The sequence below is a fragment of the Crocodylus porosus genome, unplaced genomic scaffold (assembly GCF_001723895.1).
Source record: "Crocodylus porosus isolate Cpor-Errol unplaced genomic scaffold, CroPor_comp1, whole genome shotgun sequence".
Taxonomy (NCBI): Eukaryota; Metazoa; Chordata; order Crocodylia; family Crocodylidae; genus Crocodylus; species Crocodylus porosus.
The window spans coordinates 7,677,531-7,695,657 of record NW_017728947.1 but is presented as its reverse complement, the minus strand read 5'-3'; the positions used below and the strand labels follow the sequence as shown (position 1 = coordinate 7,695,657).

The 18,127-nt window shown below is 41.3% G+C and overlaps 1 protein-coding gene across 1 annotated transcript in view; it reads right to left on the bottom strand.

Annotated features, from left to right (window-relative positions):
* Positions 1-18,127, bottom strand: part of TSG101 (tumor susceptibility 101) — a 69,448-nt gene that overhangs the window by 3,741 nt on the left and 47,580 nt on the right. The window contains exons 8-9 of the mRNA XM_019551748.1: positions 6,293-6,495; positions 2,013-2,252 (exon numbers count right to left, since the gene is read on the bottom strand). Coding sequence (XP_019407293.1) covers positions 2,013-2,252; positions 6,293-6,495 — 443 coding nt within the window. The remainder of the gene's footprint in view (positions 1-2,012; positions 2,253-6,292; positions 6,496-18,127) is intronic.

Sequence of the window (18,127 nt, the reverse complement as noted above, 5' to 3'; positions counted from 1 at the left end):
ACAATGGGGTGAAAAGCAACCTGTTTAAATTCGCTGATGATACCAAAATTTGGGGTGAGGTGAGCATGCTAGTAGGGAAGGAAAGACTGCAGCAAAACCTGGATAGGTTACAGGGTGGGCTAACAAAAACAGGATGCGTTTCAATACTGAGTAGTAACCAGCAGCACACTTATAAGACTGGAAACTCCCTTCTTGACAGCACAGAAGCAAAAAAGGATCTTGGAGTCATTACTGACTCCAAGATGAACATGGGCCGACAATGCGAGGTCACGGTTGGCAGGGCTAACTGGACCTTGTCATGAATCCACAGGTGCTTCTCAAGTAGGACCAAGGAGGTGATCCTCCCCCTCTATGCGACACTGGTCAGGCCACAGCTGGAGTACTGTGTCCAGTTCTGTGTGCCACACTTCAAGAGAGATGTGGACAACACTGAGAGGGTCCAGAGGAGGGCCACCTGGATGATCTGGGGACAACAGGGCAGACCCTACAATGAGAGACTGTAGACCTGAACCTGTTCAGCCTTCACAAGAGAAGGCTGGGGGGGGACCTGGCGACAGTCTATAAACTCACTAGGGGAGACCAGAAGGGTTTGGGAGAGACCTTGTTTCCCCTAGCATAACAAGGAATAATGACCACAAGTTGTTGGAGAGTAGGTTTAGATTAGACATCCGGAAGAACTACTTCACAGTCAGGGCGGCTAGGATCTGGAACCAACTTCCAATGGAAGTGGTGCTGGCTCCTACCCTGGGGGGTCTTTAAGAAGGGACTTGATGCCTACATGGCTAGAGTCATTTGAGCCCAGTTTTTCCCCTGCCCAGGCCGGGGTGGGGGTCGTCGGACTTGAAGATCTACATGGTCCCTTCCAACCCTACTTTTCTGATTCTATTATTATGATTCTATGATCTGTCAGCATCTCCTGTAAATACCTCCAGCTTGCTCCCTTGTGAACCATTTATCTTCCTTTCTTAAGTCTCACCACTGCTGTAATGCCTACAAAATCCAAACTGGTGATCCAAATTTGTCATAGGTTCTCTCTTGCCTCTTATTCTTCCCCTTCTTATTCCTTTCTGAGCATCATACTAATATTCCAATAAAAAAAAACACCCCTTATTCCCCCTACCAGCACAGATGGTCAATAAAGCTGTGCCAGTTCTTTGACACATACTGGTTCACATGCTGTACTCCTTATCCTATCCATCTGTTTCTGCTGTTTTAGACTGTAGGACCTCAGGGCAGGAACTGTCTCTATTTGTACAGTGCTCAACACAATGAAATCCTGGCCTGGATGGAGGCCTGTGGATCTTTAATATGAATATTTACTATTAAAATGCTTAAGGAACCATGAACTACTGGTTTCCTAATGCTGAGAACTAAGATGAACTTACCAGAGCCACCACAGACATTTTATGCAGTGGCAATGGATTACTACCACTGCATATTTAATTGTGTATCCAATTGTCAAGCCATATATAATGCTCCGAATCAGACAAACTGCAATAGCCAACTGAAAAAAAAAAACACCTATAAAGTGTTCTTCTTCCTCACCTTTCAAGATAAAGGTACGTTTTAATTCAAAGTACAGTGTTTGAACCTCTGTTTAGACAGGAAAATTTTACAGAAGTGAGAAAGAGCAAGAGAAAGAGATGGGGTATCAGTCAGTGAAAAAAAGAACTGGAGAAGTGAATTAAATTTCATCCTTACAGTTAATTTCTCCCATATCAATATGAAGGCCCAGTAATAAGGCATGGTGGACAAGCTTGCATACTGTTGCACCTGCTCTAATGATGAAGGACTTCAGTCTAACGTGCTTCTAGTCACAGAATCTTCACTATCACTTCCATTCCTTTTAAGACTAGAAGCTCTCTTTTTTAAAGAATGCCAACCCCCCTTTTAGTTCCCATTATTAAAGTAGCAACATCAATGTCCTAAAGGCAGTCACAGAAATCAATGCCAAAAGTTAAACAAATTAAAAGTTAATTTAAATAGATAAGTGCACACTTTGAGAAGCTTACCTTTAAAAAGACATCTAGATCTATCACCCCACGTCTCAGTGCTTCTCCAAGGTAAAAGATGGTGTCCTCAATAGCATTTTCCTCTGCATATAAGTTCAGGATTTGTTTGTAAAGTGGTGCTGTAGGAATGATAACTTCATCTATGTCATTATTTTCTGACTGACTTTCCATTTTCTCCAAGGCAGCACTGAGTTCCTCATCTTTCTTCTTCAGAAGTTCTATGTTCTTATCAACTTCAGCCTGAAAATATTTAAAATATTAAGAAACATTTAATAAAGTTCTTAAAATCCAGATGACCTCAAATGTTACCTTGATGCATGCCTGACTATATGAACAAATTCTAGGAACTCCATTTGATTCTCAACATTTTTGTTCATTTGTGTCAGAATTTCACTATCTGAGATGCTACCACAGATATTTGGATATTTTCCCTAATTTAAAAGGCACCTATCATTCCAGATGTCCTTTCTGTTCAGTGTGATATTAAAGGATCACTTCTGCCTCTCCATAAAGAGAGAGAATGTCAGTTATTTACTATTTTATTTCATCATCCTTGTTTGGCATTTGGCTACATTTCTTATTTACAGTACACAATACTGCTCTTGAGACAGAAGTTGGAAAATACCCAAACGGAGTCAACCCTTGCGTACTATGAATTTGAAGTGCTTGGCTTAGGGACCATAAAAACAAATCTAGCAATATAGATTTGTGAGCACAATTGTCCAGGTTTTTGAAAAAGCACACTGGAAAAAAATATCCCTCCTGTGTTCACATGCTAACACTCATGTGGTCCACCACAGGTAGAAAGTTCAAATCTAGCACACAGATCTCTGTTGCTAGCAGCTGTTACCCCTACGTGGACTGACATGGAGAAAGGAGTGGAACCTTCTGCAAGTGCATTTCACAAAAAAGCAGATACTGCAGACACAGAGGGTGCCTATACACATGCTGACAGGCTCTAATTAATCGCATCTGCTAGAGTGGTTTAATCAATGTGCTACAGAGTCTCATGTATTTAGTGTCCCAGGTTTCAAAATGGCAGCAGGGGCACTTTAAAGTTCATTGAACAAGCTTTAGTTAAAATACCCCCACTACCATTTTGAAACATGGGATGCTGAATGCATGAGATGCTGCAGTGTTTTAATTAGAGCAGCTCCTGAAAGGTGCTCTAATTAAAATGCACCCTCCAAAAAACACCCTGGAGCATGTGTATACACACCCAGAGAGACTGTGGGATTTGGATTTTAGAAGGGCGTCTCCCCTAGTTGGCAGACTTCACTGCCCATTCTGCCCTTGCAAGCTTGATTCCTCTTCCTTATTTCCATACCTCCTGCTCTTATCCTAATCCTGCATTTACTCCTCACCCTCCTGAGCCCTCTGGCTGACTGTGGGTGCCACTGGGGAGACAAGTGGCCACAGGGTCCAAATGTCTGGGCCCTCACCTGCCTCAGACCCCTTGGTGGGTCATTCCAACCCACAGATGGAAAAAGTTGCTTACCCTTGGTCTAAACAACTGATTCTCAACTGGCATAACACAACACCCTGGGGGGTGCAGTGAGATCCTTTTAAGAGTGCCATGGGGTGCTGCAAAACATTAATTGTGTTAGGTGTACAAACATTTACAAATGATTCACAAGATAAATCCCAAGATTTCAAATAGGAATCCATAGCTTGAGAACCATTCTGACCTGTTCTGGACTTCCCGATTCCTCTGCAGCAGAAGCACTGCTCAATTATTTTTCCATAACCAAAAAATGAGTAAAAGCTAAGAGCAGGCACTTTCCAAGGGATAGCTTGGGAAAGGTGCATCTCTAAAAAGGTTGAGAACCACTACTCTAAACAAAGAGGAAGACAAGGTGCAGAGGCAAAACAAATGGTTTTCCAAACTGTTACATGGAATATTTATGAATGAAGAGCATAGACCTTTAACGAAGGCTTTTTTTTTTTTTTAAATGAATGAAAGAACTAGCGAAGAGCTGAAAAATTAAAATTGAGATGGATACATACTATAACTATGTATTTATAACAAGGCAGCTCAGAAAAATAAAAACCCTGCCCACATTATACATGCATCATTTTATCTTGAGCAGTAAAGAGTCTTTGGGGGGAAGGGGAAGACTGTATCATTGTTTTCCCACTGCTAAATAAATTATATATGTAAAAGTTAGAAAACAGTTTTCTGCATCCTAATTGCATAGACAAATTACGGTGAGTTAACACAGTCCAGAATATTGCTGATATGCAACAATTGTCCATATATTCACTCTCAGCCCGCTGTAAGGGAAAGTTAGAAAGCAGCAGCCTACCTTTCCACAAAGTTGGGCTACATTATCACAGTTTAGTTTTCATAGAATCATAGGGCTGGAAGGGACCCCGAAGGATCATCAGGTCCAGCCGCCTGCATGAGCAGGAAAGACATCTGGGGTCAGATAGCCCCAGTCAGGTGACCGTCCAGTCTTCTCTTGAAGATCTTGAGGGTAGATGATTGCACCACAGCCTGGGGGGAGCTTGTTCCATAGTTTGGACACCCTAGTTGTAAACAAGTTTTTCCTAATGTTCAGCCTGAAACTATCTTCCAGGAGTTTGTGGCTGTTGTTTCTAGTTTTCCCCCTGGGTGCCCTGGTGAACAGTTGTTCACCGAGCCCATGACGTATGCCTCCGATATAGCAGTAAGCCACAATCAGGTCCCCTCTCAGCCTTTTCTTTAGGCTGAAGAGTCCGAGATTGCTCAGCTGTTCCTCATATAGCTTGCCATGCAAGTCCCTGATCACGTGGGTGGCCCTTCTCTGGACCCTCTCGAGCTTTAGCACATCCTTGTTGAAGTGTGGCACCCAGAACTGGATGCAATACTCCAGCTGCACCCACACCAATGTTGAGTAAAGCAGGAGAATCACTTCTTTGGATTTACTGGAGATGCATTGATTGATGCATGCCAGAGTTTTATTGGCCCTAGCAGCTACTGCATTGTATTGCCAGCTTATGTTCATGCTGCGGTCTATTGTTACCCCCAGATACCTTTCATTTGTAGTGCTGGTCAGGTTAGCAATGCCCAGACTGTAGGTGTGCTGGGGGTTCTTTCTTCCCAAATGCAGTACTTTGCATTTCTCTCTATGTTGAACCTCATCTGGTTCCATTCTGCTCAACAGGCCAGCCTGTCTAGGTCTGCTTGTATCTGCAGCCTATCTGCGAGTGTGTCCACACAACCCCATATCTTGGTGTCATCCGTTAACTTGGCCAACGGGCTTTTCACCCCCTCATCTACGTCACTGATTGAGATATTGAACAGCACTGGGCCAAGTACCAACCCCGGGGTACACTGCTGCCCACCTCTCGCCAGAACACCAATCCATTCATTTGGACTCTCTGTGTCATACCCCACAACCAGTTTCACACCCACTTGACAGTCCCACAGTTGAGTCCAATATCTTCCAGTTTTCTGATCAGTACCTCGTGGGATACCAAGTCAAAGGTTTTCTGGAAGTTGAGGTATATGATGTCAACTGCTTTTCTCTCATCTAGGTGATAAGTCACCTGATCATAAAAAGAAATGAGGTTGGTCAGACCAGACCTGCCCGTGACAAAGCCATGCTGGCTGTCATTCGGTATTATGCCTTCTGCAGGCTTGTCACATATAGCCTCTTTGATGAATGTTTCTAGGATTTTCCTTGGAATAGAAGGTAAGCTAAATTGGCCTGTAGTTTCCTGGGTCTTCACACTTCCCCTTCTTGAAGATGGGCACAACACTGGCCCTCTTCCAGTGGTCTCGGATTTCTCCAGAGGCCCATGATTTTTGAAAGGCCTTTGCCAGGGGCTCTGCGATTCTCTGTCACTTACTGGAAAGCAAGAGCAGGCACATGTCAACTGCTCTGTGCAAAATCCATGACCCCTTCTACTGTGCTGTAATTTGTTTTTCCAGACCACAAGTTGAATAGTGTCATTTGGACTTCCATTCACCATTCTTTCACAAATCACACACCTCAGTTTCAAAACAAAAACCAACTTTTTTTTTTTAATGTGGTATGTTGACAGTCTGAATGTCTACCATAGACCGCATACATGGTTTTATAGACTAATGGAAATCTAGATGCATGGCATTGGCTGTGGTCAGAAGTTGAAATCATAAGCATTACAAACACCTTGTGGTGACTCCGTAGTACAATGTAGTACTCTGTACTCCAATCAGCTGCCTTTGAATACATGTAAGCCAATGCCCCTCATAACACTATACTTTTATAACAAATGCTTGTCTGTCTTTGGCCACTGTTTCTCAATCAACTTACCACTTCCTGATCTAGGCGAGTTACCATCTCTTCCAGTTTTTGGTGACCTTTTCTCAGGTCCTCTTCCGTCCGCTTCAAGGCATTGAGTTCAGCTTGTGCCCGATCCATTTCTTCCTTCATCCGCCATCTCAATTTATCACTGACTGCTGAAATAAGAGATGCTCGAATGGTATCCTCACTGATGGTGCCATCTCTGCTGGGACCTACAGAATAAAATTCACAAGTACAAAATTACTCTCTTCTGGATAAATTCTGGTATAGGACCATTTGACTGAAAGTGGTAGATTCCCATTCCTTGTTTGAAAAATACAAGATAGCATAGAAAAAATGCACAAACCAATACAGAAGGCTACAAAATACAAAAAGAAAAACACAGGTAGGAACTGAAGGGTGCATCTATGCACTCAAATTTGCATTAATATCCACACTTTATTTCCTTTTTTTTTTTCCTCCCTTTCTTTTAAGGGGTTGCCCATCTCACCACCAGGGAAAACAGATAGAATCCATAAATAATTTCATTCTGTAGCTGAAAGTTGAATATATGAAAAATCCTAGAAAAGTTAGTACAGAAGTCCTACAAACATGAATCTGCTTTCAAAAACTGTTTTGCAGTTTATTAACCAGTCTATTTACTAAGATTAATGAAAAGCAAACGCATACAACCCTAAACCACAATATTTTAAAAGTAAGTCTAAACATAGCAGCCACTTTTCTCTCTCTCATCCTTATTTGAAACACTGAAATAGTAAGAATGAATAAGCAATAACAGAACCACCTCACAGACAACTGACAGTTCAACATTGGTTTATTTTGATACCCTAAACTGTACACAGAGGAATTTAATGACACTTACAATTCTGCAACAATATTTTTTAAGTTTCTCATGTAATTCCACAACAAAATCTCATCACATCCAAAATAGGTTAGCCAAGTATAACATTTTGATTATGCACAAAAATATCTCACAAATGAAGTTGCTTTCTGTATGAGCAGATTAAAAGCAATAGTGCATAGAACACTATAGCCATCAACTCAAAAAATGCTTTCTAATCTAGAGTTTCTTCTCCCGTCTTCATGCAGATTAGAACTCTCTTCACAAGTCCTTTTGATTGGCCGTATTTTTTTTTTTTTTTTTAAACATGCATGTCCTATTAAACTTGTTTTAAGCTGAAATATTAATTCCATCAACGGTATTCAAAGCCAACAAATGTTTATAATCAGCATTTGTACATTTTTGGAACAAATTATTCAAGTCAAACTAACCAACAATTAAATAGCACTATAGTAGGAAAACTGTATTTTACCTTAAACAACTCAAAGAATCCACAAGTTTCAGATGGAGCCTTAGTTTGCAGTCATCCATCCTTTTTTTCTCCTGTGATCTTTAAAATTCTTCCTCTGAATAACAATTTTTCCCAGTTTTCAGTCAGGTCTTTTCTAAGAAGATTTACGTAGAATCAACCTCCTTGGACAACTGATGGAGTCCATAAGAGACATTATGACAGCTCATCCCAGTAGCTAAGGGCGATGCGATTGGCCCCTTTCCAAGTCCGGATGTTGTCATAACTTCTGGTTCACTGAACAGAACCAATACTGTAAACTCTTGTCTGCTCCTCCTAAAGTCTCTTGGCCTGGTCTGTTCTCTTGTTCACATGGTTAGATTCTTCAAATCCACAATGTCCTCAAGGATAATGTTTCTGGTCCCAGTCTTTTCTTCTAGTCTGCAGATTTTGATTTCTAAGTTCATGTTCTCTTTGCAAAACTGAGGACTTCACAATTCATTTTCTTCAGTGCTGTTTTTTTTTTTTTTTTTTTTGCAGTCAACTTCCCATATTTCTTTACTTGATTTAAGCATTGAAATCTGAAGGAGCTACATACAAGCTTCTTTACTTCAGCACTATGTTTTCAGGTATGGAGTCATACTTTATCCTCTGGATGACATAAAACATTTCAAAGTCCTGTACTGGTCTCAGGTTACCTTTCTTTTCCTGTTCACTTTTGTAGCTAGTCTTTTACAACACAGTCCCGTATCTCGTGGAATTCAAATAAACAGTTTAGCATAACACTAAGTTCCCTATGTTTGCTGATCCTCTCTGAACAGTCCCTCATTTTCTCTCTTAAAAATATATAACTGAACATACAGAAAGAAGACGGGTAACTTCTGTAGTACCCAGGGTATCCTTTTTATATACTATGCCAATTAACACTGCAATTCTGAACACACCCACACATAGGCACATCCCCAGATATCACACAGGTTTGCACAGCGCTGTGTTTATTTAATTTGAATCTAATATTTTTATTTAATTTTTCAAATACCGAGAGAGCAAGCACTTGAAAAAGAAAATAACTTAATAAAGCAATAATGATTGAGATTATGTTCTTTGTGAGATTACTAACCAGTGGGAAGATTTACTGAGTCACATGTTAAGCTATTAATACTCAAAATCCAGCTACTGGAAATAGTCAGTGCTCATATTATTGTTGCTATTTCACTAGCATTCATTAACAGGAAGCCTTTTGTCACAGAAAATTTATTTTTAGATATCCAACCCTCCTGACAGGTTATATTTATTATTAAATGCAGCACAACAGGAGACATGCTAATCAATCACCCTCAGCATACATAGGTTAATAGGTGACATATTCTGGTACACTAAAAACGTGTGGCACCATTACATTAAGTACTCACTCAGGGTCACACTGGACTTACTGAGCTTATTTAACAGGTTCATAATGGTTAAACTAGGTATTCAACATAAATATGGATTTATTTTTAATAAGATTAAATATCACCATCCAGGAAAATCTAGTCTATTTTATTCCACACAGGTGGATTTCTACCAACCATCTATCGCACTCTGCACATCTTTGTTTTAATCCTATGTTTGTTAGTGAAGAAACCATAAGAAGATCCTGTGCATTAAGTGTAAGATGAAATTCTTTTAGAAATTAATCAGGCATAACTACTTGGGGCAATTAAGAATATAGCTAGCTGCAGTTTGACTGCAGTTACTCTTTAGTTTGTTGGTTTTGCTTGATATAAATCATGTACAAAACACTGATACTGGCCTACAGACTACAGTAATCATGCTCAGTAATTTCTACATTCTTTTGCCCAAAGATTAAATGATAAATAGTAAAGGGTATTTTCCTCTAATAAACTGGTAGGTGCTATGTAGAAATTTGCTTTTGATAAATGATCCACACTACGATTAAAAAAACCCAAAAAAACAACTCACCAAGATCACTACACTGGTACAGGTAAAATCTGCAAAATTGTGCGTTTACATGGGCTAAGTACTAAAGTGTGATTAAAAAAGTACGGACAATTACAAGCATGAATTCTTTACTAGATTCTTACCCACCTTACTCATTGATTTTTAAGTACGTTCACATTTTTTTCCTGCATCACACTTGCAGAAACCAGGTATGCACATTTTAGCACAGAGTTCAACCTTTCAAACTGTTGCAGCAAGGTGCTGCCTGAAATACAGAAAACTTCCATCTCCCCCATTCTACCTTGGAGAACTCAAGTACAGTAGTCTCCCTTGCTTACCTTTGGCATTTTCCCCCTAGCTTCCCCCCTCCCTTCTCCCCTGCTCTACCTTTTGTTTTTCTAATTTCCACCTATTCACACTCTCACTGACATCCTGTCACACTTCTAGCTTCTTTCATTCCTTGGATCTCTCAGAACAGCAACAACTTCTGCTTGAAAAAGGGTGATTGCACCAGAAAGCTTGCAAATAAGTGTTTTCCAACTACTCGGCTGGTCTAATAAAAGATTGACTTTTATTAGTAGATGTTTTGGATGGGGAATCTAGAAAAAAGATGACAAAGCTGAGATGGAAATACAAAGCGCCCGAGCAAGGGACTAACAAAATCAAGGGATGGGGGAGAGGAGGGGAACGCGACTAGGTTACAAACTATACAATGTTAGCCAACTAAGCCCAGAGGTGGGGGGGATGTGGGAAGGGGAGGGGGGGGGTTGTGATGCTGAGAGGGAAAGTAGATAGATACACACGTACTCGTTACAGTGGTCCGCAATGTTGGAAGAAGTGGCTTGGAAAAAGCGTCTCAGTCCATAAAGTCCGATCGCGGGGGTCCTCTTCAGGTGGGGTGGGGTCGTCCGTGGCAGCGAAATCCTCTCGACGCGAAGCGAAGCGGGGGGATGGTTCAGGCGGCGGTGTCCTCTGGGTCCAGTCCGGCAGCGGCTCGTCTGGAGGGGTCAGTGTACTGGCGGTGGCCTGTGATGCGCTCCACATAGATGTCGCGGGACCAGCGGATGTTGTCGGACACCATGAGGCAGCGCATCAGCTTGGCGTAGCAGTGGGAAACACGGCAGGCACAGAAGACGCTCTCATTGCTGGGGTCCCAGGCTCCGAACGTCCCCATGATGAGTGCGTCCGTCACGTCGTAGCCGCAGCCCCTCAGGGTATTGGCCAGCGAGGCATACTTCTCCCGCCTGTGAGCCCGGGCATCGGTGAAGGCTTGGCGCCGGTTCTCGAAGGGGATGGTGATGTTCACGATCACGATCTTCTTGGCCTCATGGTCCGTGACGATGATGTCGGGGCACAGCTGGCTCTCGCAGCCCGGGACGGTGCGGTTCACGGAGATTGCCCCCGCCCTGGCCGGGATGGCCCACATCAGGTGGTCCTGGACAGCATTGTGGTGGAGCTGCCAGGCTCTGGCGCGCAGCTTGCAGCTGCACAGCACACTCCCAGCTCCCGGCGCTCCTCGGTCCAAGTCCAGGCACAGCCAATGCGGCTCCCGAGGCGGTGCGTGGTGTTGCAGGCTCGGCTCCACAGTGAGGCAAAGTCCCCGCCGTCCTGGCTGAACTCGCCCTCCAGCGAGCCACGGAGGAAGGTGGCCAAGTCTTGTCCGGTGGGCTGCCGCCCAATCCTCTTGTGGGCGGTCTCCTCCAGGGCGCTGGCAGCGATGATACTTACCGTGGCGTCTGGGCAGATGAGGAGGTGGAAGGCGTGGGTGACCACCACGATGTCGCAGAGGTCTTCCATGCGGGGCACGTTGGCGCCTCCCTGCCGGTAGGGGATGTGCAGGACCTCGTTGCTAATTACATTTACCCAAAGAACCTTGCCTGCCTTTGTCCTTAGACCAATACCGCTACAACCAAAAACCCATCTCTCCAGAGAATTTCAGGCTGAACTCAACCGAAAAGTATTACTTAAGTTTATTAAGTTTTACTTAATAAAAAGTAAAACTGTTTATTATGGAATAATACAGAGCTTTACTATTTATCTCATGTTTTTGGTTTACCAGTGTCATAATGGGGGAAGGAGGGAAAACAACTGGTGCCTGCAGACGTTGGTGTTCACAAAAGTTGCCACTTTTTCTTTGCCTTGGGCACTCAGCTGCATCCCTATGCTGTGGTTTACACTTAAATACTTAGACCAGTGGCTCTCACCCAGGGTGCCACAGGAACCTGTTATGGTACTGGAGAAACCTTCCCACATGCCTCACTTTAAGAGGCATGTCACAGCTGATCAAGAAGTGGCTGTGGCAGAAAGGTCAGGATGCCACCTGATACAACTGTCCTGCACACCTCTGTTTCCAGGAGGTGCATATGGGACTGGACTGAGAAGGGCTGCGGTATGAGGCAAGGCACTTGCTTGCTTTAGGCTTATCAGATAAACCCAATGCAAGCAGGCCTGCCATTCCCAGTCTAGCTGTGCATGAGGCCCTTTCACCCGGCAGTGGCAACACCCCAGTTAAGAAGCACTGAGGTAAGACAAGGCAGCACGAAGCACTTCTCAACCAGGGTGCCATCAAATTCAAAAAAGGTTATGGAGGGATGCCCTGACTTAAGGGTTGAGAGCCCACTGACTTAAGAGATACAAAGTCTCAATTATAATAACAATCTATGTACCTGAATATTTCAACCTTCGTGGCTGAACTTGATGCTGAAGCTTCTCTTCCAGCAACAGGAAAAAGAACAAAGGAATAACAAAGAGAGAGAAAACAACCCCAAACAAAACCACACACACAAAACTATCCTCCTTCCCAAGCCATTTAAACAAGGATAATAGTAAATTACTGGAAACAAGTCAGATCATCATGCATGTCATACCAATGAATAAAATAAGACAAATCTCTCGAAGGAAAAAAAACCCCCAAACACAAAAAGGTAGAAAAAGGTACATTAGTCTGCATCTCGCAAGACTTAGACAGCTCTAACAACAAAAACAGCCACATTAGCAGAGCAAAAGGAATCACAAAGATCATTTCCTTAGCTTTTTCCACCACTATCCTCTTTGAAAAATTCTCCTTTTAGATTTAATAAACAAATTCCTTTATCAACTAAGTCAAGTCACATCCTTTTCTGCTTTCTCAGGCATTCTCAACTCCTAAGAGCCAGGAAGACCCCAAAACTAAAATTAAGCCCCTCTTCCAATGCAACAGTCAAGAAGGGAAAAAGTATTTGAAAACTGTTTATAACCCTCCCGACAAAACCCTCCCACCTAAAGTAATTTAGGGTATTTCAAACTACCAGAGTAACACTACTATTTTTGAGGTGGGGAGGAAGAGGCAGTATAACAAGTTATATCAGCAAAGGAGATACTGCATTAGCCAGCAATAAATATAGATTATAGCTGTATATATTTTTTAAAGCAAGAAAAAGGTGAAATTCCCCTAATAACATATATTGGAAATTAATATTTCCTAATTAAGGAGGCAACAAATAATTTATCATTTAATAACTGTCCCATTGTACTTCATGTTCACCAACACAGACTATCTGTAAGGAAAAGATAACATGGGTCCCCTGAAGAGGGCCCTCAACTCCAGAATTTATTTTCCCTTCTTATTCTCACAGAACACAAAACCGGTCTATTATTAAGTGTTTAGCTTGCACAGCTATGTCATTTGCTTGGGGGGAAGCAGGGAGGAGGGAGAAAACGTAACCTTAACCCAGCACAGCCAAGTTAGCAAACGCCCTAGTTTATATGAAAAATGCTCTCTCCCCTTTCAGTAAACTTCATCTGATTTGTACAAAGGCCTGAGAACTTTAGACCTCAGAAGCACAGAATAAAGCCAACGTCTGTTATTTTGTTTGTTTGCCTCAGGGCAAAGTGGATGAGTATGAGCTAATTTAAGTTTTGGTCCCCCCCCCCCCCTTTTTTTTTTTTTTTTTTTTTTTTTTACATAAATAGTATTTATTTTTAATTATGTTTCTGCACTTGTTGTAGAACAATTCAATTCATTCTGTGGATCAAAACAAATGCAGAAAAGAGGCATAATTGCAGGTAACGAGGACAGCTGAGCTGTGACAGACAAAGTTGATCAGTTTGGGGTGCTCTGATTAAGAGGCGACCAGGACAGCACAACTCAGCTATAATCACAGGTGAAGAAAACTGCAAGCATTCAAAAACGAACAGTCTTGAGAAGCTGCAGGAGACAGGCCTATGCCATACTTTTGGCAACAGAGGCTTGGAAAAAGGCAGAGTGGATGTGCCCTGATCAGACTTGAGAAATTCCCAGCTACCAATTTCATTGCACTCACAGGCTACTGGGATAGAGTCATTTCGAGCCTGTTCTAGTTTGGCCCTCATCTCATCTCCATGATGTTACAGAGGCTAGATGTATCCTCTGAAGGAATACTTTAAACAAATCAAAAAGATCCAAACAACCTGAGAAACCTCAACTAATGACAGTTTCTAATTTTCTCTTTCTAGAAATTTATGGTTTCTAATTTTCTCTAGAAGCCTCATGCTTTACCCCAAATATACACCGCATTCTCACATAAGCCACTGTGCTTCATGCAGCTCTCATCACACCATGCCCAAAAATATACCATAACATTAATGCATATAGTTCATGAGCAGATCTTTTTTAGTAATCAAATCCTTAATTAATAGCTCACACTGAAGCCTCTTAAAATCAGAGTACTGGACACTTTGGTGTCACTTGTCAGCATCCCAGACTTCATAAAGTTGTCAGGATTGGTACCCATTTTGGTTATGCAATAGGATGAAATGGTTTCTGAATACATTATAGATTTAAACTCATTCACTTTCAAGAAAATTGACTTTAACAGTATTGGGTTTTTAGGAACAACAGTTTTATCACTCATCTGTAATATAACCTGCAGCAGCACTGAAGAAAGTTTAAAATCAGAAAGTAGTCCCAAAAATCAGAATGCTTTTAGGCTATGAAGTGATACTTGAAGCAAACACAATTCTGCTGCAAACCAACATACCAAAACTAATCAATCTGATACAAGATCAAACCTAATCTCAGACAAGATCAAACCTAATTTATTTAGAGGATGAAGTTAAAGGCACTGACAATCCAGCTAAACAAGACAGACCATGAGATAAGCCTGAGTGACAGATTATTCCACAGAATTTCCTCTCTCCTCCACCAGTGCACTGTCAAGCAGCCTACAACGGCTGCCTCTGCTTTACTGGTACATGAAGAGTGCATCTACACATGCAATTAATGTGACCAAACAGACTCCGAATGAATCTGAGCTGGAGTAAACTAATCCTGATGTCTCTGTCTACACATGCATTTAGGTGCAGTAATTTACTGAGGTGCAGGATAGGGCCTGTGTCTGACAGGACTATCCTACACCAGAATAAATTAATCTACTGTGCACTAATTGCGGGCATGTGTAGACAGCAGACTATAAACTTTTAGAAGAAGTCAAGATGGAACTTCTGCATCTGAAAGCAATCTGGCTCAACAATTAACTGCTCTACAAATAAAGGAAGCTATTAAGGTTTAAACCAACAAAAACTGGAAGATATCTATCACTGTAATATACATCTGTCATCTGGTCTAATGATGGGTGCCAGTTTTAAATAATTGAGATTTCTGTGCACATTTAACAAAATATTTTTGTTCACATACAGCTTCCATAAACAGACCTATTTTGATTTTCCTAGTTTTCTGGACATTACTATTCTAAAAACATTCTTTTCAGACCCTCTTTCATCAGATAAACTGGAAAATAAATTTTACTTAATTCATTTTTACTTTTGATATCTTTGGTTAGAAATACACCACAAGTATTCAAGAACTTTTAGCAGCTGATTGTTAGTGCTTGTTTGCCTTAGAAGCTCTGCACTAGGCCTCTGCTCCTATACTGATACTTAAGCAAGTCATATAAACTGATGACTTCTGTTACTCTCAGATTATACAATATTTTCTGCTCCCCAGCACAGAAAGTAGCCTCTAATCCAGGTATTTGAAAACCTGAAGTTGCTTAACTGATGCAAGGATAACAATTTGTGAAAAACACCTGCAATTTTTTGCATTAACTACCTATCGAATTCTCCTAAATGAGCTAACTATACACATTCACATCTAGGTCCACAGATTACACACCAAACTGGAATTTTAAGGTTACATCAAAACAGATTAGGAATTTTTACCAGAAGCAAAATATTTAGTTTTTAGAACTCTTGTCAACAGAGACTCATATAATCTGCACCATGAGGACCTGACAGAACTATGGCAGTACTCTGACATACCTGTTCTATACCACACAGGTTCAGAAAGCAGTGTAAAAAAAAAAAAAAAAATACTGGGAACATACCTTAAAAATACTGATCTTCAGGAATGCTGATCATTAACAACTTTTTCAGCGTGCAGAAATTGTAACATTGCTGGATATCACTGCATTTGACCATGATGTAATGCCGTATGTTAAATATTATTTGACTATTCAGCACAATACGGATGTTCTGGGGCTACTACCACCAATGCAGAGCTATTCAGCATCACTGAATGATTACACATGAAAACATTTTACAAACCTCTTGTCCATTTCATATGCTAATACGCTACATTCCCCTAGTGTGGATCAACTAACAAACTGTTAAAAAAGGGCTGTATTGGCACATTATGATTTAAATGAATAATTGATGCACTTAATTCACTCTTTATTTCTAGCTCATGCCACTTTCATTTATTACCAGCCAATGAAGTAGTCTACAATACTTTGCTACCTTTGCACCTATTACATGCACCAATAAAATATGCAAAATGGCACATAAGACTACAGGAATTTCTCATGGGTGAAGCAATCATGGAAAAGCAATCAGCACTCTGTACAGGAACATCATGCATCTAGGAAGAGAGAGAAGCAGTAGTCTGAAGTCAGGCAGAAGGCAGGGCAGGCTGGTACTTTAGAGACTGATTCAAAGTGGCATAAGCTTTCCTAATTCCTCAGATGCTATATCATCTGCATTTGTTAAAGCAGGCTGTCACCAACAAAAGTGTATGCCTCCCTGAACCAGTTGGTCTCTAAAGGCACTTTTAAATGTGCTCAGACGTGTTCCGGAGCAGACTCAATTAATCTAGTCAGATGCGCCAGCGAGCTGCAGCATCTTGTGTATTTATTCAGTGTACCTGCATTTCAAAACAGTAGGGGGCCTTTAACTAAAGCTAATCAAATGAGCTTTAATTAAAGCATCTTCACCGCCATGTTGAAGCACAGGACATTGAATACACAAGATGCGGTGGGTTTTTTTTTAATTACAGCAGCTTACAATAGCCGCTCTAATTAACTCCCCCCCCATCCTTCACTCCCCACCCTGGACCACGTGTACAGGTGCCCTATGGTGCTATCCTGCCCTGCCTTGTGCCTGACTTCAGACTTATACAGCTGACTACCTCGCTCTATAGATATACATTCTATGAAGTAAAAGCAAAATCAAAGATTTGGTTCACTTGTTATCCAAATCCTCTCCTTCAATACTTTGGAAACTTTTGTCCAAACTCATTATGATAATAAACCAAAAAAAAGAAAGAAATGGAAATAAATAAATAAATCAATAAATCAGGAAGTCTTAACTGTAAATTTAAAATTAAGAAAATATCCCAATTCAAGACTTAAAAATACAGGAAAATGGGAAATTGTAGATTCCTACTCATTCCTTGCATATGAAAGGTGGCATTTCGTCAGAGCTCAAATGAAAGTTTAAAGTTTTTTTAAAGAGCATGAACTCTTAGTATTTTCTATTGCTTCCATAATTAGCCCAGCTTTAGGAAGATTTTATGGAACATAGCCATTAATCCCAGGGAGCACTCAGACACTTAACCTTTACCAGGCAGGGTCTGGTTTCAGAAGTGACCTTATAACAGCTACAGACTGAATCAGAAAGGAAATGAATGAGACAAGAGCGCACATGGCTACTTGGAAGAAACTGAAATTAAACTTACTAACCGCAAAGTCAATTCAAAGGTCGTAAAACAGACAATACTGTAGCTGATGCATACAGCTACGTATAGCTAACAGTGCATTTTAATAGTCTGTTACCTGTAAAAGCCACAACACTGTAGTAGCAAGAAATAACTCTTTATGTAAAAAATAAACTAACTCTTTAAGGGCTTGCGACTACTTGTTTGAGTGACTACCTCTCTTTATATGTTTGGTTATGAATGGCAAAGTGTTAAAATGAAGTTTTGAAATCAGAATTTGTGGTAGAGGTGATATCTTTTATTAGACCAACTAGATATCTGCAAAAAAATTCTTTATTTGCAAGCTTTCGGGCACAATCACCCTTCCTCAAGGCACAGAAGAATGCAAAGATTGTAAAAGTGCTCCTAAGTGGAAATGAACCAGCTTAAAATAAAATTTGAATTTAATATTACATAGGCCAGAGGTTGTCAACCAGGGGTACAAGTACCCCTAGGGGTACTTGGGAAGGCGCTAGGGGGTATGTGCAGGTGGGCAGGGACGAAGCACTGCCACCCACTACTCCACACCATTACCTCCTAGGAGCAGGAACAGGGGTGGGGGCGAGAGCAGCAGTGCCCCCCTGCGAGTTGCACAGGTGCCGCCTGGATGCTGGGGGGAGGAAGGAG